A 27,974-nucleotide genomic window follows, 5' to 3' on the forward strand; every position below is an offset into this window, starting at 1 on the left:
CTCAAGCAGGAGACCCTCGCAGATACAGGCCCAGTGCTGGTCGGAGGAGGCAGAGGATCAACTCCAGTGCTGTCTGGAATCGGCTGATTTGGCCATGTTCAAACAGTCCGCAGGTACCTTGGACAAGTACACCACCACTGTCACGGACTTTATCAGCAAGTGTGTGGAGGACTGCACACCGAGAAAGTCAATCTGGGTGTTCCCCAACAGGAAACCCTGGATGAATCAGGACATACAGAACCTACTAAAAACCAGGCATAAGGCCTTCCGATCAGGAGACCCACTCAAATATAAGGAATCCAAGTATGGCCTTCGCAGAGCCATTAAGACAGCCAAGGACCAATACCGATTCAAACTAGAGACCCAGACAGACACCCGGCAATTATGGCAAGGACTGAATGACATCACAGGTTCTAAAAAGAGACAGTGCAAGACAGCAGTTGATGACACGTCCCTCTCAGATCGTCTCAACACCTTCTATGCTCGCTTTGAGCAGATTTTCAGCAGAGAGGTAACACCTATTCTGACAAGTCCTGACGAACCTGTCCCAACAGTCACTGCATCAGAGGTGAGATCAGTTTTCCTTCATGTGAATCCAAGGAAAGCGATGGGACCTGACAGAGTATCAGGCCGTACACTCAGAGCATGTGCAGATCAACTGGCAGAGGTCTTCTCGGACATCTTCAACCTCTCCCTACAGCAGGCCACTGTCCCTGCCTGTTTCAAGAGGGCCAACATCATCCCGGTGCCCAAGAAGGCTCATGCAGCATATCTCAATGACTACTTCGGTGGTCATGAAGTGCTGTGAAAAGCTGGTCATGGCTTAAACAACTCCAACCTCCTCAATACTCTTGACCCACTCCAATTTGCCTATCAGACCAACAGATCCATGTCAGATATCATATCACTTGCCTTTCACTGCTCCCTAGAACATCTTGACACCAAGAACAGCTACATAACCATCCTACTCATTCACTACAGCTCAGTCTTTAACACTATTATTCCCTCGAGACTGATTACTAAACTTAGTGATCTTGGACTAAGCCCCACTCTCTGCAACTGGATCCGTAGTTTCCTGACCCAGAGGCTACAATCAGTGAAGACTGGGGACAACATTTCATCCTTACTAACACTCAACACTGGAGCCCCCCAGGGGTACGTACTCAACCCCCGACTGTACTCACTGTATACCCATGACTGCATTGTCAAATACCAGACTAATGCCATTTATAAGTTCGCTGATGACACTATAGTCGGTCGAATCTCAAATGGTGACAAAACAGCCTACAGACAGGAGGTGGAAGACCTGGAAAAATGGTGCACTGAGAGGAACCTAGTTCTCAATGCCGGCAAACCCAAGAAACTCATTATTGACTTTCAGCAGGATGTTTCTCATGCCCCTCTTACACATTAACAGCACAGAGGTGGAATGAGTGGAGAGTGTCAAGCTCCTGGGAGCAGTCATCCACAACAAGTTTTCATGGACTCTTCATGTGGATGCACTGGTTACAAAGTCTCCTCTTCTTCAGGCTGCTGAGGAAGTTTGGCATGATGGCGAATACCCTTGCCAACTTTTATAGGTGCGCCATAGAGAGCACTGTGTCTGGATGTATCACTATCTGGTATGGCAACTGTACGATTCAAGATCGGAGACGGTTACAGAGAGGGTGAACTCGACCCGGACAATCACAAAGGCTAACGTCCCATCTATAGAATCCATCTACCAGGCCCACTGTCAAGGAAAGGCCACCAGCATTCTCAAAGATCCATCCCACTCTGCCAATGTTTTTCTACAACCTCTACCGTCAGGGAGAAGGTACAGAAGCCTGAACACACGCACCAGCTGGTTTTGTAACAATTTCTCCCCTACTGTTGTCAGAATACTGAATGGACTCACAAACTCTTAACATTCGCCTGTACCTGTGTTTTGTTTTTGCCACTGTTTACCTATTATTTACTTACCTATGCTACTTAACTCTGTGATCTGCCTGTATTGCTCGCAAGACAAAGCTCTTCACTGTGCCTCAGTACACGTGACAATAAATTCAATTCAATTCAATATTCAAACAATCACAGACCTTTTTTGGTTCATCTTCCCACCCTTTCCACTTTTGCTTAATGAAAACTTCTTACATTTCTACCTTTTTCCAGGTCTGATGAAAAGTCACTGACCCGAAATATTAAACTCTATTTCTCTCTGAGCCGAAACTGGTGTTTATTATGAGTAACAGGCACAAAGATGTAGTACGATCACATTCCTGCTAGTGGTGCTACTGAGTCATTGAAAGTTGAGCTCTCAGCGAGGAATTGCAACAGGACAGAAGTGTACCCTGTATAAAACAAAGAACTGCAGATTTTGGAAATCTGAAACAGAAACAGAAATTGGTGAAGATACTCAGCAGGGCTGGCAGCATCTTTGGGATTAAAGCAGGGTTAACATTTCAAGTTCAGTGACACTTCATTAAAGACCTGCTGAATTTAGAGTCATAGAGACGTACAGCACAAAAACAGACCCTTCAGTCCAACTCGTCCATGCTGACCAGATAGCCTCCTCTAAGCTAGTCCCATTTACCAGCAGTTGGCCTATATTCCTATAAACCCTTCCTATTCACATACTGATCCAGATGCCTTTTAAATGCTGTAATTGTACCAGCCTATACCACTTCCTCTGGCAGCTCATTCCATACACACACCACCCTCTGTCCCTTAGGTCCCTTTTAAATTTTCCCCCTCTCACCCTGAACCCATGCCAATTTTTGCATTTTGTATTCTTTATATATTTATAACATTGTATTCTTCTTCTGAAGTTTCTTCTATTCCTTGTTCTGTTAGGTTACCTGTGGCTGAGTTGGGAACACACTTTTTCTCATTCAGAATATTGTAGGTTCAAGTGCCCTAAAGAAACTTGCCATGTTTTCTACAATATATCAGTGACTACATTTCAAAAGTAAACCACTGACTGGATAGGATGTCCTGAGTTTAGATTCCAAGTCTCTTTTCCTCCTCTCCCTAATGCTCTGATAGTACTTTTTAAAAGCACAAAGAACCTCTGAGAAGTGTTGATGGAATAAATAAGGGGAAACTGTTTGGTGGGGGAATTACCAACAGATTGAAGATAATTGGCTAAAATTTCTGATGAGAAATGAGTATCTCTCAGACATTAAGTTGTGATGATCTGGAATGCACTGTCTGAAAAAGATAGTGGAAGCAAACTCAATGAAATTATTGCAAACGTGAATTAGATAATTTAAGAATTATAGGGAGAAAGCAGGGATAGGGGGAGGTGATGCTGATTGAAGAACTGATTGGAAGAGTCAGTACAAGTACACTGTTCAAATGGGCTCCTCTGTGAAATTCTGATTCAGCCAAGTGACTTTCATTCCTCTCATATATGAATCTTGATAAAGAGTGGCAAACCATCTTACTGTGATGAGAGAGGGCGAGCAATTAACTGATTTTCAGTTAAATCCATCCCTGTTTTCACACAATCTTCACATATACATCCATCCAAAAGGGATTGCTAGAAAGTGATCAGAAGAAAGAATCTAATTTCATCCCTCTGCATAGCTAATACATCAACCACCCTCTGTCACAACTATTATAACCGAGACTGATTAACACAGCACAGAGTGAGACTAGAATCTCCCTCCTTCCTACTCTATATGTCTCAACTACACAGGTAAGCTGAACATTATTACTGTTAAATTTTATGTGTTGTTACTACTGTTTATGATAAGTACAGTGCTTCAGTCCAGTAAGTACTGTGCCACTTACTCTGCTTATATGACAAGTCTCTGAGCTGCAAATGGGGTAAAATAATGCACAATGACATGTTTTTTTTAATGAACAGTAATTAGGTCAAACAAGCCAACAACTTACTGATGGGTCTCAAAGACTTTCTCACCATATCCCTCACTCAACTCCTAGATTGAGGAACATGTCCAGTCCAGAGATCTGAGCACAAAATCAAGGTTGACATTGAAATGTAGTACTGAGGGTCTATGGGTGCTGCCAATGGGTACAATGTTAAACCAAGGCTGCATCACAAAAGCAAAAATACTGGAAATCTGAAATTAAAACCGAAACAAACACAAAAACAAGTTTTGAAATGTTAACTCCATTTATTGCTCCAGACCTGCAGAGTGTTTCAGTATTTTTGGTTTTTACTCCACTGTCCCTCTTCAATGGATATAAAATAAATTTCCATGACAGTAGTTCAAAAAAGAGCAGGGATTTCTGCCCATGACCTGGCATGTACTTATCCATCAACCAATACTGAAAACAGATTCCCCATGAGAGGCTCATTCAGAAAGTAAGGAGCCATGGGATACAGGGAATTTGGCTGGCTGGGTACAGAATTTGCTGGTGCATAGAGGACAGAGGGTGGTAGTAGATGGGAAGTATTCAATATGGAGCTTGGTGACCATTGCTGTTCTGGGACCTCTGCTCTTTGTGATTTTTACAAATGACTTGGATGAGGAAGTAGAAGGGTGGGTTAGTAAGTTTGCCGAAGGCACGAAGTTTGGTGGAGTTGTAGATAGTGTGGAGGGCTGTTGTAGGTTGCAGTGGGACATTGGCGGGATGCAGAACTGGGCTGAGAAGTGGCAGATGGAGTTCAACCTAGAAAAGTGTGAAGTGATTTATTTTGGAAGGTTGAATTTGAATGCAGAATACAGGGTTAAAGGCAGGAATTTTGGCTGTGGGGATGAACAGAGGAATCTTGGGGTCCACATCCATAGATCCCTCAAAGTTGCCATCCAAGTTGATAGAATTGTTAAGAAAGTGTATGATGTTTTGACTTTCATTAGCAGGGGGATTGAGTTTAAGAGCTGTGAGGCTATGCTGCAGCTCTACAGTGCCCTGGTTAGACCACACTCAGAATACTGTGTTCAGTTCTGATCATCTCATTATAGGAAGAATGTGGAAGGTTTGGAGAGGGTGCAGAGGAGATTTATCAAGAAGCTGCCTAGACTGGAGGGCATGTCTTATGAAGAATATTTGAGGGAGCTAGGGCTTTTCTCATTGGAGCAAAGAAGGATGAGAGGTGACTTAATAGAGGAGTAGAAGATGACGAGAGGCGTAGATAGAGTGGATAGCCAGAGACTTTTTCCCAGGGTGGAAATGACTATCACAAGGGGGCATAATTTTAAGGTGACTGGAGTAAAGTTTAGGGGTGATGTCAGACGTAGGTTCCTTACACAGAGAGTGGTGGGTGAATGGAATGAACTGCCAGCAGCGGGAGTCGAGTCAGATACATTAGGGACATTTAAATGACTCTTGGTTAGGCACACGAATGACAGTAAAATATAGCGTACATTGGTTAGATTGATCCTAGAATAGGATAAAAGGTCGGCACAACATCGAGGGCCAAAGGGCCTGTACTGTGCTGTACTGTTCTATGTTCTACATTTCCAATTGTGAGAGTATGTTCTGGGTAAACTGACTGCCATGAATCCTATATTCAGGGTGACTGACTGTTAACAATAAAATCAAATTTAATTCCGTAATTTCACCTCTGAATTGAACTCAGAGTTAATTTTCTTGCTACCATTCAATGCATGTTTAATTTGTGTTGATATATCGTCCTTTTATGATTCAGACAATTCATGCCATAATGTGATCTCAGTAAAAGCTTAATATAAATGTGAAATCCTGTGAAAGATGCTCCTTTATGTGATACTGTGTAGAAACAGGAGGAGCAGTGGTGACCATACAGGCAGGCCCAGCGGTGACCATACAGGCAGGCCCAGCGGTGACCATACAGGCAGGCCCAGCGGTGACCATACAGGCAGGCCCAGCGGTAACACTGCTAGAGACAAGATTGAGATGGGACTGGAGAAGGGACAGAACTAAGACTAAGGAAAGGCTCTGATGACGTCAAGGTCTCTCAAAATGTTGGCTTGCACAGAAACTTTAACTCTGCTTTCTCTCCACAGATGCTGCCAGACCTGCTGAGTTTTCCCAACAATTTCTGCTTTTGTTCCTTCAAAACAACTTGCTTGGATATACAACATTTTGCAACATCCTATGGTTGTGAAAAGTTTTGTGGTACAGTAGTCCATCCCTAGCTCTGAGACAGAAGCTACAGGTCCAGGTTCCACTCCAGGATTTGATAGCTAAGGAAGGTGCATTCATAATGCAGCTGGTAATCCTTACAACATATGTCAATGACAGTCAGTAACAGCAGGTGATATTCCTGATCATCCACATGATGACATAAAATTGGAGCTTCTACCATCATTGTCCATGTCTCCAGGCAACAATATACATGTAAATACAAATGTTGCCACAGTATATTGGACTCCTAGGGAGACTTGTTGGCTCAGTTGGTTGGAGAGGATCAGATTGGTGTCAATAACACAGGATTCAATCTCTGTTCTGCTGGATTCAAGACTTGCCTCCTTATTCTCTGTGATTGAGGCTATTGGCTTGATCTGCCTTTGGGGACAGAACTCAATAAGATCTCTGTAGCTTTTATTCTTCACCTGTTTCATAATCCCGGTTGTACATTAGTTGTAAGTTACATTGTGCCTTGCTTTTTCAGTTCAAATTGTTTATCGTATGTATCGTCTATGGTTGTAATGTTTATTCAGTGTCATTTACAAGCCTCCTGAAAGCATAGTAGTGCACTGTTTGCTATTCTGGGAATCCAGCCTTTTGAATCTTGTGAATTACTACACAGCATCGTGTAGATGGTTTGTTCTGCTACGATTGTGTCTCAGTAGTGAAAGGAATGAACGTTTACAGTGGTGGATGAGGTGCCAATCAAGTGGGGCTGTTCTGCCTTCATTGTGTCAAGCTCTTTGAGTGTGGATTGTATTTCATCACACTCCTAACTTGTTCTTTGGAGATGGTGGGCAGGCATTCTCCTGATCAGTGTCTAATTGACTCCATGATGAAAAGTGCGTGTATGGCTACTGTACAAGCACAGGATTAAGCAAGGCTATGATGATCCCCCACAAAAGTGAGTGAACACTTTGACAACCTGTATTATACACAGTGTCTGGGCATTTGGAAGAAGGTCAGATGTGCTCCATGGAGAAGCAGCCAGCTGATCAATGGGTCAATGCCATAAAGAACTGAGAGGGAAAGTCAGGAGGAAAATACCTGTACTTCCTTCAAGGAAAATGAATGATTTCTCCACTTTCCCCAGTACGTAATCAGACTGGAAGAATTGGCACCTCTTATTTTTGAGCGTTGACGTGACGTCACTTAGCAATAAATTGTAGAGTGTTAGTTTTGACTGTCAGTTCAGTCACAATGACCTAGTCTGTGGTTTTCTATTGTTGGGAATGTCTACTGTATCATTTCCCTGGATCATTCATGTGGTCGGTGAAAGAACAAGAATTGAGGTGGGCCAATAAGAATTTAATGCCGCTGGTCCTACAGTCTGGAAATAAATCCAGGCTCCTCTCAACTCCCCCATTTATAAACAGTTTGTTAAGATAATTAATGTTCTCTTTTCCTACCAGTTACAATCTCTCAAAGTCACTGCCTATTCTTCAGTACTTTATTTTATAATCATTGTTGTTTGGTTGTAACACTAACACCACTGAGGCAGAAAACTATAGTTTCGGGCTGTTTAAAAATCAGCCGTGTTGGTGGCTGCAGAAACATCTACAATTAGGTCAGGTAAGGATGGTAAGTTATGGATATCAGTGAACCATGTGGGTTTGTGTACCAATTTGACTGCTTATATCTCCTTTTATGTGTCACCTATCTTCTTTGTACATTACTATCAGAGGGTTAACTAAACTTCCAATGAAGTTCACTTCCAGCTCTGACATGAAACAAGTTGCCACTCTTACAGCAGGCAGAGAATTTAACTTACATTTGTTCAAAGATATTGTAATCACTTAAATATCTAATAAACTTATACAACTTATAATAAACTTATACAGCGTGGGTTTCCTCCGGGTGCTCCGGTTTCCTCCCACAGTCCAAAGATGTGCGGGTCAGGTGAATTGGCCAAGCTAAATTGCCCGTAGTGTTAGGTAAGGGGTAATATGTAAGGGTATGGGTGGGTTGCGCTTCGGCGGGTCGGTGTGGACTTGTTGGGCCGAAGGGCCTGTTTCCACACTGTGAGTCTAATCTAAAAAAAAACTTACAGCAAGGGCTCAGACCTAATGTATATCTTAACTGGCCACATGACCTATCCAGTCTAACGTCACTGTACATTTCTGGTAGCCTTCTTCAATAATGTAATTCTTTTTCAAAATAATTTATGAAATTAGTTTCAAGTATGCTTTGTGCCTTAGAATTTTACCTTCCACCTGCTGTACAAAGATTAATATTTTTGATTTTCTTGTGCAATTATTCAAATTTTATATGAGACATATTTATATTCAGAATTTAATATATAATTTACATATGAAAAAGTATCTATAACTTATATTCAGTACTATGTCTCACATAGCAGTCTGCACATTATGTATACTCAGTTTTAGATGTAAAGTAATTAACTGTTTTACAAATTAGATTATAATGTTCATACATTTCTATATTTAATATTTTAAAGGTAGTATTTTAGTGTCTGGACTGATATAAGTTGAATTAAGTATCTGTTACAAACTTTATATTCAGTATCTCTACTTTGGGGATGATTTTTGTTTTCCCGCCACCTCTGAGGTCTCTGTGACGTTGCCGGAATGTTCATGAATGAAGTCACATGGGCAAACAGCGGGTGACGTCAGCGCTCCCGGAACTGGGCTCCGTGAGTGAGTGAGGGAGCCCGGCCACTGAGAGGGGGAAGAGAGCGAGTCCCCAACAGGTAGGGGCGCCGGCTTTATCCACCTATGTGTTTGTCCTGCTGCAATTAACTATTCATAATCAGTAACTGGGCATTGAAATATTGGGAAACAGCATGGACACTGGGAGATGGGCACTGGGTGAGGATAGGCCGTGGGAAACTAGTCAAAAGGAACAGGGAAAGCGTGAGGGGGTACAGGGAGTGAAAGCACTACAGAGTGGGCACTGAAAAAAAACATGGAGAGAGTGAGAAGGATCATAGAGCATGGGGACTAGGAGAGAGGTGGAATGAGCATGGGTACTGGGAGAGAGGAAGATGGAGTGAGCGTACAATGGGCACTGGGAGAGAGGAAGATGGAGTGAGAGTACAATGGGCACTGGGAGAGAGGAAGATGGAGTGAGCGTACAATGGGCACTGGGAGAGAGGAAGATGGAGTGAGAGTACAATGGGCACTGGGAGAGAGGAAGATGGAGTGAGCGTACAATGGGCACTGGGAGAGAGGAAGATGGATTGAGCGTACAATGGGCACTGGGAGAGAGGAAGATGGATTGAGCGTACAATGGGCACTGGGAGAGAGGAAGATGGAGTGAGCGTACAATGGGCACTGGGAGAGAGGAAGATGGAGTGAGCGTACAATGGGCACTGGGAGAGAGAAACAAAATGGACACAAGGAGTTGTGAGTTCAGAGGGAGCAAAAAAATACACCCAGTCAGAGAGAGAGAGAGAGAGAGGACCATGAAACAAAGCAGGCACTGAAAGACTGAAAAATAAAGCATAGACACTAGGTGTGAGCACTGGTAAAAAGCATTGGACTTCAGCAGTTATTGTAATGGAGCAGGTGTTGGCAGGGAGAATAGATACTCTAAGAAAAATATGGCATTAGGAGACTGGACAGTGAAGGGACTACAATGTTTTGGATACCGTGGAAGAGATTGGCATTAGGAGAGAAACTGGATAATGAACAAGAATGTTGGGTTCTGTGAAACTATGTTTAAGAATATTCTAATCTATTTCAGATTTTTGCCAATTATTTTATATTTGTGGCTTCTGGTTGTGGCCTTTATTCAAGAATGCATTGAGAGTCCAGGTTTTCTGATTATCTGTTCTTTACATTTGTCATTCTTCTAGCAAGAAGCAATCACATTTCAGAACTGTAAGGAAGCAAGTTCATGGAGGCCAGCTCATCCAGGCCTATTGGTTAAATAATCTAAAGTATCTATAGATATTTATATAATATATAGAGGTACGGTTCAACATTTGAAAGACATTTAGTTACGTACATGAATAAGAAAGGTTTGGAGTGATATGGGCCAAACGCAGGCAGGTGAGACTAGTTTAGTTTAGGATTAAGGTTGGCACGGACTTGTTGGACAGAAGGGTCTGTTTCCATGCTGTATGACATGACTCTAAATCGATCTATCATTTATCTTTCAAACTCATACCCTGCATTTGCATCTAAACCCCTTCAAAGACAAAAATGTGCAATAACATGCAATGTTAACAATGGCAGACTTTCAATCTACTTGCTTTCTGCTGTTGGTAATGGATATTTGTGGTCTGATTCTAACCCAGTATGCATGCAGTATCTGAGTGAGCCAAATCCTTGGTAAACATGATGACTCATCACTGTTCTGGTGCTTTCTACAGTCTCAACTCTAATAGCATAGCCAGTAAAATGTAGAAGTGTCTGAGTTATCGTATGTGATTAGTGCCAATACATCCTCTTTTGATACATGTATATAGCATGTATTTAAATATACATCCTGTGTCTGCAGTTGGACTTCTGCTGACTTTGTGCAGTTACTGTGCTGTAAACAGTGACTCATTGCTCAGCTATGCCACTTTAGGAGAATGTTGTGGGTGTGTGGCTTGATGAATTATGTGGTTTGGTGCCTAATTGCACCAGTATTGTGAATCTGTCAGAAGGATTTCTGTGTCTCTTTATAAATGTTATTAAATGAGAGATATTTAATGAGAAATATCAGCCTTTAATATTATGACCATTTACATACATGTGCAAACATCAGGTAGTGTCTTTTGTCTGCTGGATGTTCAATGTTATTGTGTCTAGGATTGTGGTGATTAGGGTCAAAGTTCAGCCCTTCCTTGTTTTTGTTTTTATTTGCCAGTTAACACCCATTATTGTTCCTTTGGAACTAAGTACAGAACAACATGAAGTCGGAGGAAACCTAAAAGGATGTGGAACATACTATCGTGTGGAATGGTTGTAGCAAAAAGGAAGCTAGAAAAATGCACAAGGGGTAAGGGAATAGAAGTTTCTGCTGAAAGGAGAGTGTAGGTGGCTTATGTGGAGTCTTCAGCCAAATGTTGTAAATTTAATGTGATACTGTGAAAAATTAATGAAGAACATATAGCATCATTTTATTTATATATTTAAATCATTGAACATTATTATTAAGTTCAATCAGTGTGCTGAGGAAAATCTTACCTGTGCTAATACATTTCAATACTGTCCATGACTCTTAATTTGACACCTGCAATTGCAGCATTTGGCACTCTGAAAAAGTCATTCAAGACTTGAAAAGTTAACTCTCTTTCTTTTGCCACAGACTGTCCAGATGTACTAGGTAGTTTTTTTTTCCCCACCACTTCGTTTTTATTTCAGATTTACAGCATCTGCAGTTATTTTAATATGCTTTTAGTATTATAACACTTAACATGGACCTGTTAACTATATGAATAATTGACACTATTGTTCACTGTTAAAGAAGATTCCTTGGAAAATGTACGCAAGAGAAAGCAGAAACCATGAAACCATTAAACATTAAATGTTATAATGGGATTAAAATGTCTTTCCAAATGGACATCTGGATCCTTCCATTATCTGATGGAATTTGATGAGGCAAAGGGGGTTTCTTCATTGCACGCCCTCTGCCCTTGTCTTCAAATCACTCCATGACTTCAGTACATTCTATCCCGATATAAAAGTAAAATACTGTGGATGCCAGAGATCTGAAATAAAAGCAAATTCTGAAAATACTCAGCAGTTCTGGCAGCATTTGTGAAGTGAAATAGAGTTAATATTTTGGCTTGATGGCATTCCGTGAGAACTGATGATCAACAGGTCATCAAAAAGTAACTCCATTTCTGATCTCGTATGCTGCCTGACTCATTGAGTATTTCCGATCCTTATCTAACCTCTATACCCACAACTGCAATCTTGAGTTCTCTGACTATGGCATGCTAGGCACACCTACCCATTTCATACCAATGTGCTTCTATTTTCCTTAATACCAAAGCTCATTATCTTTATTGTCAACATTTTTCATCTAATATAAACCTCCCATTGTGTTACAGCAAGTCCTGTTTGATCAACTCCTTTCCCTTCCCAATATTGACCAAATTTTCTCCTACAGCCTCAATTTATAATCCTCTGTTACGTCCTCAAATGTCTTCACAACATCACCTATTCCAACCTCTATATAAACTCTTCCAGTTCTTTACTGGCTCTTGTAACCCTAACCTTCCACTTGTAGTATGCTAGGAATTCCCAGTCCCTTCTTCATTCCACCATTGATGGTCCACTCTTTTGCTGCTTTGGTCCAAATCTATGGAACTTATTGCCTTTCTGAGAACCTTCTTGTGACTCCTCGTTCCAAACCCAGCTTTTAGTCATTATCACCTACCATGTTCATTCTTCTATCCCTTCAATAAATATTTTACATTCTGCCTTTATATAACTGTGAGGTGCTACTTAGAACATTACAGCGCAGTACAGGCTCTTCGGCCCTCGATGCTGCGCCGACCTGTCATACCAATCTGAAGCCCATCTGTATTCCTGGTGAAGGGCTTTTGCCCGAAATGTCAGTTTTACTGCTTCTCGGATGCTGCCTGAACTGCTGTGCTCTTCCAGCACCACTAATCCAGAATCTGGTTTCCAGTACCTGCAGTCATTGTTTTTACCTAGCCCATCTAACCTACACTACTCCATGTATGTCCATATGCTTGTCCAATGACGACTTAAATGTACTTAAAGTTGGTGAATTTACTACCATGACAGGCAAAGTATTCCATACCCTTCCTACTCTCCGAGTAAAGAAACTACCTCTGACATCTGTCCTATATCTATCACCCCTCAATTTAAAGCTATACCCCCTTGTGCTCGCTGTCACCATACTTGGAAAAAGGCTCTCCCTGTCCACTCTATCTAACCCTCTGATTATCTTATATGTCTCTATTAAGTCACCTCTCAACCAGCCTCAAGTCCCTCAGCCTTTCCTCGTAAGACATTCCCTCCATATCAGGCAACATCCTATTAAATCTCCTCTGCACCCTTTCTAAAGCTTCCACATCCTCCTTATAATGCGGTGACCAGAACTGTACACAATACTCCAAGTGCGGTCGCACTAGAGTTTTGTACAGCTGTAGCATAACCTCATGGTTCTGGAACTCGCTCCATCTATTAATAGAAGCTAAAACACTGTATGCCATCTTAACAGCCCTGTTGACCCGGGTGGCAACTTTCAAGGATCTGTGTACCTGGACACCGAGATATCTCTGCTTATCTACATTACCAAGAATCTTACCATTAGCCCAGTACTTTCCATTCCGGTTACTCTGACCAAAGTGAGAGTCACCTCACACTTATCCACATTAAACTCTATTTGCCACCTCTCAGCCCAGCTCTGCAGCTTATCTATGTCTCTCTGTAACCTACTACATCCTTCGTCACTATCCACAACTCCACCGACCTTCGTGTCATCTACAAATTTACTAACCCACCCTCATCCAGGTCGTTTATAAAAATGACGAACAGCAGTGAACCCAACACCGACCCTTGTGGTACACCACTGGTAACTGGACTCCAGGACGAACATTTCCCATCAACCACCACCCTCTGTCTTCTTTCAGCAAGCCAATTACTGATCCAAACTGCTATATCTCCCACAATCCCATTCGTCCACATTTTGTACAATAGCCTACTGTGGGGACCTTATCGAAGGCCTTGCTGAAATCCATATACACCACATCACCCGGTTTATTCTCATCTACCTGTTTGGTCACCTTCTCAAAGAACTCAATAAGGTTTGTGAGGCATGACCTACCCTTCACAAAACCATGCTGACTATCCCTAATCAAATTATTATTTTCTAGATGATTATAAATCCTATCTCTTATAATCTTTTCCAATACTTTATCAACAACTGAAGTGAGGCTCACTGGTCTATAATTACCAGGGTTGTCTCTAATCCCCTTCTTGAACAGGGGAACCACATTTGCTATCCGCCAGTCTTCTGGCACTATTCCTGTAGACAATGACAATTTAAAGATCAAAGCCAAAGGCTCGGCAGTCTCCTCCTTGGCTTCCCAGAGGATCCTAGGATAAATTCCATCCGGTCCAGGGGACTTATCTATTTTCACACTCTGCAGGATTTCTAATACCTCCTTGTGAACCTCAATCATACCTAGTCTAGTAGCCTGTATCTCAGTATTCTCCTTGACAACAGTGTCGTTTTCTAGAGTGAATACTGTCAAAAAATATTCATTTAGTGCTTCCCCTATCTCCTCTGACTCCACACACAACTTCCCACTACTATCTTTGATTGGCCCTACATTTTGGAAAAGCAACTCAGGGCAGGACTTGTACAGTTATGCTAAGATCCTGGGGAGTGTTGCTGAACAAGGAGACCTTGGAGTGCAGGTTCATAGTTCCTTGAAAGTAGAATTGCATGTAGATAGGATTGTGAAGCAGGCACATTGAGTGTAGGAGTTGGAAAGTCATGTTGCAATGTTACAGGACATTGGTTAGGCTACTTTTGAAATAATGCATGCAATTCTGGTCTACCTGCTATAGGAAGGATGCTGTGAAACTTGAAAGGATTCAGATAAGTTTTCCAAGGATGTTGCCAGAGTTGGAGGATTTGAGCTGTAGGGAGAGGCTAAATAGGCTGGGGCTGTTTTCCCTGGAGCATCGGATGTTGAGGGGTGACCTTATAGAGGTTTATAAAATCATGATGGATGTAGATGGGGTGAGTAAAAGGTGTCTTTTCCCCAGGGTGGGGGTGTCCAAAACTAGAGGGCATAGGTTTAAGATGAGAGGGGAAAGATTTAAAAGGGACCTAAGGTGCAACTCTTTATTGCAGAGGGTGGTGCATGTATGGAATGAGCTACCAGAGGAAGTGGTGGAGGTTGGTACAATTTTAACATTTAAAAGGCATCTGGGTACATAAATGAATAGGAAGGGTTTAGAGGGATATGGGCCACATGTTGGCAAACGGGACTAGACTAATTTAGGATATCTGATCGACATGGACAAGTTGGACCAACGGGTCTGTTTGCATGCTGTACAGTTCTATGACTCCCCTCTTTCTTGGGATTGTTTCAATGTTAAAGCAGCTATACTAACAAATATCAACACTTAATAAGGATGAGATTGAATGTTTCTTGTTTGAACTGTCCTTGTCTTTGTCTCTTCATCATTAGAATGTATTGGAACATTTCCTCCATTCTAAAGGTTCCCATGTGTCCTAGAATCGTCTCACTGGACTTTCCCATGTTTGGAAGGACATAAGTGGGTGTAAAGATTGGAACAATATCATTTCAATGCTAATGAGAACACTGGCCAAAATTTATTTCTCAATCAAATTTAAAAAAATAGATCTCATTATTTAATTGCTGCTTATGGGAGCTTGCTGTGTGAAAGTTGGCTGCTGCACTCCCTACATTACAACCATGGCTACACTTTTAATGCAAGTACATCATTGACTGGCAATGGATTTTTGAACATCCTGAGGGAAAATGGCAAGGGCACCAAGGAGAACTCCTCAGTGCTGCTTTGAATAATGCTGTAGGATATCTTGCATCTACCTACAGGGCAGATGGATTGCTGGTTTTAAAGCTTTGCCTGAAAGTTGATACTTCTGACAGTACAGCATTTTCTCAGTGCTTGCCTGGAGTGTGAATCCAGATGTGCTTAAGTCCTTTCAATGGAATTTGAACCCGTAATTTACTGACTCAGCAGAGAGTGTTAAGTACCACACTTTTTCTGCTATCAACTATGGGTTTTGTCATCACAGAACATAGGCAGGTGAGCCATCACAGTAACGTAACATTTCAACAATCAACCACCACTGACCTTCAGTCAAAACATTTGGATCTTTCTGGTATCTTGCATGATGAGAACCTGGTTGTATCACCAGACTTTAGTCCCGAACATAGAAATTTACAGCAAATAAAGAGACCTGTTGGCTGTCATATCTGTGTTGGCTGAGAAGTGCTTTGAACTTAATTGACCTACCAGCTCTTGAGTCTATAGTTCTGAGGAATTTGACACCTCCACAACATTGCTGTCTGTGGAAGCTTTCTGTACAGAAATTTCTACATCTGAGACCTCATTTTATAACTATTTGATTGGCTGTAAAGCACTATGTAACTTTCTGCGTTTGTGAAAGGTGCTATATAAATGGAAGTATATTTAAAATATAATGACAGCCTTCTGTTTCTCCCCACTTTCGGACAGAGTTCCAGATTCCCTTCATCTAGAATTACTCCACTCCTCTTTCATCTTTCTGTGAATGACTTTTAAATCTGACTTCTCTGTCGAAGGAGACAGATCCTTCCTAATCATTCCATCTAGTCCCTTCCTAATTGTATGCACCACAATTATAGCTCCTCTCAGCCTTCTGTTTTTTTTTCAGAGAAAATTCCCCCAGTCTATCCAAATGTTCCTCAGAGGGCAAGTTCAATTTGTGGTAATATGCTTGTGAATCTTCTCTGCACCCCGTGAAGTGTAATCCCATTGTTTTGGTATTGGGATGACCAGAATTGCACACAGTGATGTAAAAGTGGCATAATTGGTGTTTTAAACTGTTCTAGCATAACCTCAGTGTTCTATAATCTCTGTGCCTCAGCTAAGAAATGGAAGTATCCTGTTTGTCTCCTTAAGCACATTAGCTACCTTGTTACCTTTTGTAAATCTATGAATATGTTCTTCTGTACTTCACAGTAATCTACCAATCATATATTCACTTTGCCCTTGCAAATTACATTAATGCACACCCCTCAGGATTCAATTCCAAATGCCACTTTTCTATCCACGTTGTCTTCGTACAGGCTCCAGCTTACTTCCTCAGTAAAAACTACATGGCTATTGTTTCTATCATCTATAAACTTCCTCATCGTACCTCTTTATATCTTGGCCCAAATTATTGATGTGTACCACAAACAGCAAAGAATCTAGTCTGGAAACATAGTGAAATCTGTAAAGGAATTGAAGTGTAGCTTTATAACAACATATTGTGTTTGTACGTCACAAAAAGCCAACAAGGGATGGTAGGAGCCAGTGGTCACACTATACCCGGAATAGCATGTTGGTTCTTCTGGAGCCTGCTGACAGGGTAACTGACAGTCCTGTTATGAGTGGGTTCATTTAGGCTTGTGTGTGTTTCTACATTCGTGTGGAATGATTAGCTTGCTGTGGACTGAGGTACTCTTGTTTTATTTCAACAGCGATTTATCTCAACTTGTGTTCCTTGAACTACGTGGCTCCCTGCCCAGCAGCAGCTTGATTTTAAGTCTCATCCTTGAATTTAAATTTCTCAGACATCGCACCCCTCTCTACTCCTCAAACCTTTACCAGCCCAACAGAATGGTTGACACTCAGTACCCTTTGGGAGAAGAACTTCCTTCACATCTCAGCTATAAATGAGTGAAAGGTTCAGTCTTTCAGAAGAGTGCATCCTGGTCTCGGCTCTGAACCTTCTTCTTTTCTTGACTTTGGCCTATTCAACCTGAAATCAATACTCCCCTTTTATATTTGATTCCTGCTTCAGGCTCCTGGCTGAGGATCGACCAACTTTCAGAAGTAGTCTCTTGTGTTCATTTAATAACTTTAATAATTTGTGTTGTGCAGTGCATTGAGGATCAGATTGCTCCCTCAACACCCTTTCAATAGTGGCATATTACAACAATTAGTATTTCCATGGTGACCACTGGATTCCCTCTCTGGGGTTTCTAATGGACGTTTGTGTTGTTCCTCTGCTCTCCACCCCTATGAAAGTGGCTTCAAGAGATGGGGAAAGAGGTCTTTCAGAACCCCTCAGTCTGGACTGGCAGGCAAGACCATTGCATAAATAAAGTTGCAGTGTGCATTTACAGGGAGTCGATGTTATGGTTTAAACATTAGCAAATAGCTTGCTCTGGCTGGACCTGTCTGATTATTGACGTGTGTGGTTTCATTGGTTTCTTTCTTTCCTCCATGTAACTCTTTTCAGACCACGTCTCCTCTCTTCACATCTGGTAAGTATTTCAAAAATAATTTACCTGGAAGCAGAACAGCCCTGACAGGGTAATTGGATAATGGGATATGGAAGAAATGAAATATAGCAGATGGATTGGAGGCAGTCACAAGCATATATTAGTTGGAATGTTATTCCTGTGCTATATATTCTACACTTCTCCACACAATGCAAGTTTGCAGTCCACATCTCTGCATCAGTACATCTGCTGAAAGACTGTCAGGTATGCCCAGGCATCTGTGTGAACTCAAGCAACTCAAGCACAATGTTGGATGAAGTGTGTTGTTGTTGGAGGGAGATTCTCTTTGGCTGAAACCCCATGTACACTGGCAGGTAAATGGGATTGATTTCAAAGGAAATGGAGTATAAAATAGGAAACAAAAGCAGAAGTTGCTTTAAGTTCTGAGGAAGCAGAAAACTGGACCTGGAACATTAACTCTGATTCCTCTCCCCAGATGCTGCTGAACGTTTCCAGCAACTTCTGTCTTTGTTTCTGATTTACAGCATCCACAGATCTTTCATTTCCTTTACAAAATGGCAACGTCTTGCTAAAGCTACACAAGACCACACATGGAATACTGTGAACAATTTTGGTCCTTTTATCAAAGCAAAGGTATACTGGCATTGGAGGTAGTCCTGAGAAGGTTCTCTAGTTATTTCTTGGTATGGAGGGGTTTTCTTATGAGGAGAGGTTGTGTACGTTAAGCTTGTATTCATTGGACTTTAGAACAATAAGAGGAGATCTTACTGAAACTGATAAGATTCTTAGGGGACCTGACAGGTTAGATGCTGAGAGGTTGTTTTCCCTTGTGGGAGTGTTGGACCAGAGGCCATCATCTCAAAGTTAGGGGTCTCCAATTTAAGACCGAGATGAGGGATGAATTTCTTTTCTGACGTAGTTGATCTGTGGAATTCTCCAGCAGGGCTGTCGAGGTTTGATTGTTCTGTATATTCAAGGCCAAAATGGTAAGGGCATCAAGGGCTTTTGGAAAAGGAAAGAGAGTGGAATTGAGGATCATCAAATCAGCCATGATCCCAGTCAATGGCAGAGCAGACTCAATGGGCTGAATAGGCTACTTCTGCTCTTACATCTTATACAGAGTCCATTTACCCTGCTTGTCATAAATGTTACAAAATCCTATTAAGGCAAGGCACTGTGCTCTGCAAACAGAAAGCAAATGTCCAGGCACTATTTAATTAAACAAAAGCTGCAGAGACCATGCTGCTCTGGTGAACTCTCCATGACAACACCTCAACCACTTACAATCCATTGGCCAACCAATCAACACTGTTGTCTCGTGTTGTTCCTTTGAAGTTTGGAATTCTTGCATCTATTCTGATGAATGCAAGACAAAAAAAAAAGCCTCAACAACATGTCTCCTTTTTCTCAGCAATACCCACATTTATTCATCTCAGTTTTGAAATTTTCAGTTAATCCCTGGGACCAGCAGCATTTTTAAAGAGATTTCAAGTACTTGGTGCCAAAGACTGCTTCTTGACATCACTCCGCCATGACCCAGTTCTAATTTTAAGGTTATACCTATTTGTTATGGATATTCTTGAGATGTGAATTGTTTCTCTCAAGGAAAGTAGTGGGGCACAACCCAGGTAACTGAACATTGATTAGTCTAATCTTTACATGGCCAAACTCCTGGAATCCATAAAATCAAGAACAGTTGAGCACCTGGCAATACAAGGGGCAATTAGAAGGCCCGATCATCTTTGCTAAAGACAAGTTGTATTTGACCAATTTAGAATTGTTCTTTTTTGAAGCATTCATTAGTCGATCAGGTCAAGGAATTACTTTAGAGGCTGGTTCTGCAGTGGATAGCTGTAATGCTAACAGTTAGTTATATAATTGTTCAGAAAATGTAAAAAAGCAAAGCTCGCACTGAAGATAGACTGCTTAGAATTTTATTCATTCTGGTAAAGTGCTTGTGGAATTTCAATGATTTGGAACAAAAAGAAACATTGCGTTATTGAAACAACATTCACACACTCGGCTGCCACAGCATTTCACAGTCGTAGTTATAGTTGTAATGAAGAAAGCACAACAGCTAAAGAGAGCTATTACATCCACCTAATGGAATGTACAGGGTGTTTCGGTTAGCTTAGTCGGCTGGATAGCTGGTTTGCAGTGCAGAGTAACAGCAACAGTATGGGCTAAATTCCCACACTAGCTGAGGATACCACGAAGGATTCTCCTTCTTAACGTCTCCCCTTGCTTGAGATGTGCTGACTTGCCGGTTAAACCACCACAAGATATCTCTCATAATGGACCAGTCCTATGGTCGAATAGGGCTATGGTGACTTTACCTTTATATAGGATATTGATTTAACATTTCAGTTGAAAGGCAGCACCCCTGACAGTATAGTACCTTCACATTTTTGCACTGGAATCTCAGTTGAGATTTTGAGCTCATGTCCCTGGAGAGGGGCTTGAAATCACAACCTTTTGACTTGGAGGCCAGCATGCTATCTGCCTTGTCTCAGCTTATCATGTTGTATTCCAAAACTTGTTGCTCGGTCAGTTTAACTTCTTTATTATGAATTGAATGATTTAGACTTGGGCAGGAATAGGAGAAGATTCTAAATGTACATTAAAGGTGTTGTATAAATGTGAGTTGTTATTACTTACTTTGGCAAATAGTGGGAATCAAAGTTGTATCTTCCTGATGATTTTCTCTGATTTTGGGTCATCAATGTATTCGAGTAAAAAGTGAGGTCTGCAGATGCTGGAGATCAGAACTGAAAATGTGTTGCTGGTTAAAGCACAGCAGGTCAGGCAGCATCCAAGGAACAGGAAACTCCCGATGAAGGGCTCTGGCCCGAAATGTCGAATTTCCTGTTCCTTGGGTGCTGCCTGACCTGCTGTGCTTTAACCAGCAACACATTTTCAGCTCATCAATGTACTCACCAACCCACAGGGATTAAGTAGGGAGGAAATGTTTCGTATTGAATGTTTCCGAATTGATCACGGCTACAACTACAGAGTTTGCATAATTCTCAGCCCATGATGGTGTGAGCAGGTTAGAGTTGCAGGGAATGAGAGGAGCTTACAATCTGCTCAAGTAACATTTTGTAACAGCCGCAGAGTGGAGCAGCAAAGACAGTCATGCATACAGAATGGAAGGCATATTGCAGTTTATGTCGAAAGGTATGGTTGGTGTACACAATCACTGATCTTCAGGATGTGGTCTATTGCTGCAAAGTTTGTATGTAAATAAGTTGGGGGGGTTTAGCTACAATCGGTCTCACATATAACACCACCAAGTGCTCACTCCCACTCGTCCACCGCTTCCATTTTAAATGCCGTTCTCAATTACTTGTCTCATTCTTTCCATTCTTTCTTTTTGAGGGTTTTTGAGTGTGGGGGGCTCTCTCTTAAGTGTCTTAAGTTCTTTGGTTTTCCTGATTCTTTAACGTAACCATCTCCAGGCAAGGTTCATGTTTGAATCATAGTCATAGAGATGTAAAACGTGGAAACAGATCCTTCTGTCCAAGTTGTCCATGCCGACCAGATATCCCAAACCAATTTAATTCCACCTGCCAGCATCCGGCCCATATCCCTCCAAACCCTTCCTATTCATATACCATCCAGATGCCTTTTAAATTTTACCGTTGTACCGGTCTCCGCCACTTCCTCTAGCAGCTCATTCCATACATGTACCACCATCTGTGTGAAAACGTTGCCCCTTAGGTCTCTTTCATATCTTTCCCCTCTCACCCTAAACCTAGACTCCCCCACGCCATGGAAAATACCTTGTCTATTTATCCTATCGATGTCCCTCATGATTTTATAAACCTCTATAAGGTCACCCCTCAGCCTCCGACACTCCGGGGAAAACAACTCTAGCCTATTCAACTGCTCTGTATAGCTCAACTCCTCCAACCCTGGCAACATCCTTGTTAATCTTTTCTGAACGCTTTCAAGTTTCACAACATCTTTCCGATAGGAAGGAGACCAGAATTGCACACAATATTCCAACAGTGGCCTAACCAATGTCCTGTACAGCTGCAACGTGAGCTCCCAACTCCTGTGGTCAATTCTGTGACCAATAAAGGAAAGCATACCAAACTCCGCCTTCACTACCCTATCTACCTGCGACTCTACTTTCAAGGAGCTGTGAACCTGCACTCCAAGGTCTCTTTGTTCAGTAACACTCAAACTTTAGAATTATAAATCCTGCTAAGATTTGCTTTCCCAAAATGCAGCACCTCACATTTATCTAAATTAAACTCCATCTACTTCTCAGCCCTTTGGCCCATCTGACCAAGATCCCATCATAATCTGAGGTAGCCTCCTTCACTGTCCGCTACATGTCCAATTTTGGTGTCATCTACAAAGTTACTAACGATACCTCTTATGCTCGCATACAAATCATTTTATGTAAATGATGAAAAGTAGTGAACTTTGGCATTTTATGGCAGAAAAACAGAGCTTCGTTTTCTCTTCCCCCCCCCCCCCCCCCCCCCCCCCGCCCCCCGCCCATTGCTACAAACCCCATCCCCATTGCTCCAAAACAGCCAGCAGGGAGGTGCTTGTTTTACACAATACTCTCTATAACAACAGTGATATTTGTGAGGGGTGGTGTGATGTTTAAAGTGTTATGCTCCATACCATTTTGGGGAGTGAAAACCATCCCTTTTTCTGCTGTGATGTATGTTAATTCATTGTTAAATTCTTGCAGAGGTTTAGAAGCCCAGTAAAGGTCCAATTTGGGGCAGGTAGTCCCTCAGAAAAGAGTTCCATGGCGCTGGGACTCTGATGACAGTAATAAGACTTGCGTGGGAATGATTGGATCTGGATGCATCTCCCCCTTCAGGCACTTGAACCTAAACTCGAGACTGCTGCTTCTTGCAGTGTTCAAGAAGTATGGCACTGTTCTTTGGATGATATTAAACAAAGGCTGTATCTGCCTTCACAACTGCATGGTAAAGATCCCATGACACTGCAAAGAAAAGCAGGGATGTTGTCCTTGGTTTCCTGAACATTATTTGACCATTAGCCAGTACCATTAAAGCAAATGATCTGACCATATGCAAACTGGCTGCAGTATGATAAAGGCAAGCACTTCCAATGACTAATATTTCCTTTACGACAGCGGTAAAATGCTATGGGCTATCCTAAGTTTGTGAAAAGTGCTACATACTTGAAAGTTCTCTCTTCATCACAACATGTTCTAGTCATGAAATTGGGCATTAGTACTGCAGTGGGGAGATAGGATCGTACTCCTCTTGGGGTGGACAGTGTTTTCATCCCCATGTTATTGTCTCAGCCTGGGTACAGTTACAGAGGGGCTTCCTGTCCCCTGCTCCCTGCTTCAGCCAATCCCAATACCCTCCTCACCCAGCAGCTCTACACAATGCTGAACTTCAATGGGTAATGATCAAAAGCATGGACGCTCACCTTTCAAAATTCAGGTAATTAACTTTAGGATGTGGCATTGCAGATATTTGCTGGTGGCCAGCGAACTCCTACAAATGCGAAGTACTCCCAAAATACTGTTAGGTGGGGAGTTTTAAACTTTTGCCCCAGTTGCCATGATGGAGTGATCAATTATGTGACCAAACAGAGGTGTGTATGATTTGAAGATACTGTTATTCCCATTGTCACGCTGCTGCTGTCTCTCTACGAGCTAGAGATCATGGGTCTGGCAGTAGATATGAAGAGTTTTAGTGCGTCATTTAAATGCCAGAAGGCAGGAGTATTGGAGTAACTGTTTAAGGAGGGATGCTAATCAGTGGACTGTCTTTTTCTGGATAATGTTCTGACCTAAGATGCCAAGGCCAATTGAAAGACAGGTGACCCTGCTGTAATTGGCTTTCTCATTGAGGCTAAGACATTCCCGCCGTGACATTGTTCCATTTGGAGCATCCCGCGCAGTCACTGATTAATGGAAACCTCTGGCTGTTTATTGATTCTAAATCTAAATGGCTGTCAGTAAGTCTGACACAATGGTTAAATTATACTGGCTGCCTCAGCAATGAAAGATGTACCAGCAGAGTTTTCTGATGGAAAGGAAGACCCTGATTTTGTTTCAAATATTTCCAAGTCAGCCTGTTCAGAGTTAAGTTTTAGACCCCTCTGGAACAAGTGAGACTTTAATCCAGGCTGCCTGGCTCAGAGGTAGAGACACTACTATTGCACCACAAGAGCCACCCACTGCTCATCTTTGTTTTCATGATGAACGATTTAAATAATGGTTTATGCTTTCTATTTTGCTGTGTTTGCAGGTGTAATTCTGTCTCTGTAATCTCTGATGTTGCTGGGGTAATGACGGCTAATCCCAAAGGAAACAAAGCAATAAAGGTAAGGTTTTTGTCTTGTTTGCTATTGTTTAATGGCTCAGTACATTTTTGTTCTTTCTCAGGACCCTGCTGGGAGAGCAGTAAAATGGAAAGTTTTACCAATTAAAAAATATTTTCGATTGTAATTCTATTTCTAAATATTTCAGTAAGCCACAATGGATTTTCATAATGCTCCCTGCACCTCCAACATAGTAGAGTTGTAAGTGTCTAAGCTACCAATATAACCTGCTATCATGCATTAAGTTGCATATTGTTTTAGACATGAGTGTGTTCTCAATTAGACTCAGTAAGGTATTCCTCTACCCCCTATAAATCCTGGGCCTAGTCAAAGGAGGAGGATGAAGGCAGCAACAACCCTAAACAGAAGGTGGTAACATTTGGCATTGCAGCACATGGCATATGATGTTCTCATACCTAATCATCATGTATTTAGGGGTGTTGTTGAAAAGCTTTGGTGGGTTACTGTAGTATGTGTTGTTATGGAGCTTCACAATCTACTGTTATTTGGGAATGAGATGGAATTAAATGAAGGAATGATGTAAGCTTTATGTTTGATTTATACTTCTGTATTCTTGTTTAGAAGGGGAAAGGACACCGTTTTAGTTTCATGAATGAATTTTGGATTTTTTACTTATACTTGCATTTTTAATGAATGTTTCCAGCTTTGCTGTCAAGCTGGGGTTTTACAGTTCAAAGTAATAAAAAGAATGGGAAATTAGGCTATTTTATAGTGACTAGGTATCCAGTGACACAGAAGGAGACAGACGCATTTAGAATGTCAGTGCGTTAGTTAGTCTGCCCATGGGTGCTCCACTATGGAGGCTGGCCAGAAAGTTGTAGGAAGCTGAGCGTATGGCAAACCATGGGTTTTTGCTGTGAAGGTGATTAGTAGTCAGGAGGAAGAAAGCTCTAAAAATCATTAGTAGGACGGCACGGTGGCTCACTGGTTAGCACTGTTGCCTCACAGCGCCAGGACCCTGGGTTCGATTCCAGCCTCGGATGACTGTCTATGTGGAGTTTGCACATTCTCCCCATGTTTGCATGGGTGTCCTCCCACAATCACTGAGATGTGCAGGTTAGGTGGATTGGCCATGATAAGTTGCCCATAATGTTCAGGGATGTGTAGGTTAAGTGCATTAGTCAGGGGTAAATGTAGAGTAATAGGGGAATGGGTCTTGGTGAGAAATTCTTTGGAGGGTCAGAGTGGACTTGCTGGGCCAAAAGCTTTTTCCACAATGTAGGGATTAAATGATACTGTGATTATATGATTACATCCGTGCCAATTGATCTAGAAGCTTTAGCATGGTTGGGGAGGGTGAGATTTAAGTGTCTGTAACATTGTTGGGGTAAATTAGTTATGTAGTGTAACATAGCTCTTGCTTTGGTTTTCTGTAATGAAGTTTTGTTATTCTGTTTAAAGTACCTTGGAAGCCTCCTTTGAATACGTTCAGTAACTGACCACCACTATAAACCAAATGAAAGAAATAAAGTTTTGGTCACTCAAGCCAGGTCTCACTTTGGGATTAGACTTATTTGGTATTACCATCAGTAACGATTATAACTTGCAGGTGATGCACTCTGCAACCCTTGTGTACTGGTGGTGATGCTGGTGATGTTTTTAGGCGCTGACTGAGCAGAGTTCTTTAGTGGGAAGAAGTGGGGTTTCTTAAAAAATACAGTGCTTGAGAGTGCTAGTCAGCAGAGGGCAAGGGAAGGAAAGACAATGACTTGAAAATATTTTCTGATTACAGGTTAAGAAGGAGGCCGGTGAAAATGCCTTGACCCTCAGTGACCAGGAGCTGGTCTCCATGACAGTCCGAGAGCTGAACCAACATCTGCGAGGCCTAAGCAAGGAAGAGATTATTCAACTGAAGCAGCGTAGACGGACATTGAAGAACCGGGGTTACGCAGCCAGCTGCCGGGTCAAACGTGTGACACAAAAGGAGGAGCTGCAGCGACAGAGGGCTGACCTCCAGCAAGAGGTGGCAAAGCTGTCCAGGGAGAATGCCAACATGAGATTGGAACTAGACGGTCTGCGGTGCAAGTACGAGGCCCTCCAGAACTATGCCCGGACTATGGCCAAGGGCCCCACTCCGACCACCAGCGTCATCACCATTGTCAAATCATCTGACTCTTAGAGCCTTAGCACTTCCCTCTTCCTGGTCTTCCATTGGAACTTTCAGTTGAAGGGTTGGGCAAGGGCATTAATGGGTGATTGAACCAAGGTGGGTAGTTGAAGCTAAGAAAGACATGAGGCACAGGCTAATTGAATTGATCTGAATGACCTGCTCTTATGTGAGGGAATGCTCTTAATCAGCTCGCCTTCTTGAGGTCATATCCAATGGCGTGATGTTCACCACTGAACTAGGGCCTTTCCTGAACATTATAAAGCTGGGACTGCAAGACAAAGCCCTCAAGCTTGCAAAAACCTGCAAACCTGAAATTTAAAAAAAAATTCTGGGGTGGGTGAGAAAGTGTCTTGAAGCCAGCCCTAGACCTAAATCAAAGGGTTAATTTGCCTGAAAGCTGAAAAGAAAGACCTCCATAACTGGAATCTGTGCACTGTTAAGAGTCTGGATGTATGATGAGACCAGAACCAGATCAACCATGATCATATTGAATGGTGGAACAGGCTCGAAGGGCTGAATAGCCTATTCCTGCTCTATGTTCCAATGTAACTTATCATGGCTGATTCTCATGGTCTCAACAACTGTTCAAGTAATTGAATGGGAAGGTAATCCACACCCAACAAAGACTTAGGAGCATATCTTTTGAAAACTTCTGTGTGGCTTTCAAACATCTTACTTGTTTCTGTCCTGTGATTTTATGAAACAAAATATAGAGCAATGTGTACAATTGTCCTTTGGCAAGCTGCATAAAACAAAAAGATATATTTTTTATTTAGCATTGAATTTGAGTGAATATGATCCTTTGCAAACTTGCATGAAGATTGACTGATTGTTGGACAGGGTCTCCACTTCGAATGAGTGTGTCCTGAGGATGTTGCCTCAGGATCGAACCTGAGCATGTGAGAAGCTTGGAAGGCTTTTCCTGAAAAGGGTAGCTTTCACATTCTTGGTAGTGTTAGGAGAATTGGAAGAGGGAAGGGGAACGAAGACACATTTTGGGAACCAACCACATTATTTTCACTGAGAGCTGTCATGGGCATGGGTAGTTGAGCTAGTTTTATAAAAGGAAATAATTCCAATTAAAATTCTTCAGTTTCCTCAGCGCCAGTGACCCTAATGGGAAGAGTGTGCTGGTAATGAAGTGCCAATATTCCATGAGCTATCACAAGTACATAACATATTAATTCTGACCATGTATGCAAAATTAATCTTGTTTTCCTATCGTATCCTCATCCCAAAAGCACAAAGTCAACAGAAACTTTAGCTCATCAGCACATTTTACCAAAATGGTAGCCTAAATCCTCAAGTCTCCATGAAGTAAACTAACTACATGTTGTGTGTATTTTCTGTTCGTTACTTAGTCTCGGACTAATTTAGCTACATCCATTATGTTAGTCAACCTATTGTTTGGTTCATGCGGATTGATTCACTGCCACTGGATGGGCTTGGTTATGATCAGGGCACATCCATCCCATGTGCAGCTTACGTTTCTTTTGTGTTTTGCCCTAACAGCAACTTAGAATGCAT

The 27,974-nt window shown here is 41.9% G+C and overlaps 2 protein-coding genes across 2 annotated transcripts in view; one reads left to right on the forward strand and one right to left on the reverse strand.

The window, feature by feature from the left end:
• The window catches only part of mettl4 (methyltransferase 4, N6-adenosine), a 51,014-nt gene that overhangs the window by 9,474 nt on the left and 13,566 nt on the right, over positions 1–27,974 (reverse strand). The gene's annotated exons all lie outside the window — the stretch shown is intronic.
• mafk (v-maf avian musculoaponeurotic fibrosarcoma oncogene homolog K) lies at positions 8,685–27,230 on the forward strand. The gene is made up of 3 exons (XM_060840788.1): positions 8,685–8,770; positions 24,244–24,319; positions 26,070–27,230. The coding sequence occupies exons 2-3, from the start codon at positions 24,284–24,286 to the stop codon at positions 26,454–26,456; spliced, it is 423 nt and encodes a 140-aa protein (XP_060696771.1). The 5' UTR covers positions 8,685–8,770; positions 24,244–24,283; the 3' UTR covers positions 26,457–27,230.

Source organism: Hemiscyllium ocellatum, chromosome 20 (genome assembly GCF_020745735.1).
Source record: "Hemiscyllium ocellatum isolate sHemOce1 chromosome 20, sHemOce1.pat.X.cur, whole genome shotgun sequence".
Taxonomy (NCBI): Eukaryota; Metazoa; Chordata; class Chondrichthyes; order Orectolobiformes; family Hemiscylliidae; genus Hemiscyllium; species Hemiscyllium ocellatum.

Excerpts from the sequence above, each read along its gene's own strand:
- mafk (XM_060840788.1), top strand. The coding sequence starts at position 24,284 with ATGACGGCTAATCCCAAAGGAAACAAAGCAATAAAG. Across the intron at positions 24,320-26,069 it reads AAGGAAACAAAGCAATAAAG|GTTAAGAAGGAGGCCGGTGA; the intron begins GTAAGGTTTTTG and ends TTCTGATTACAG.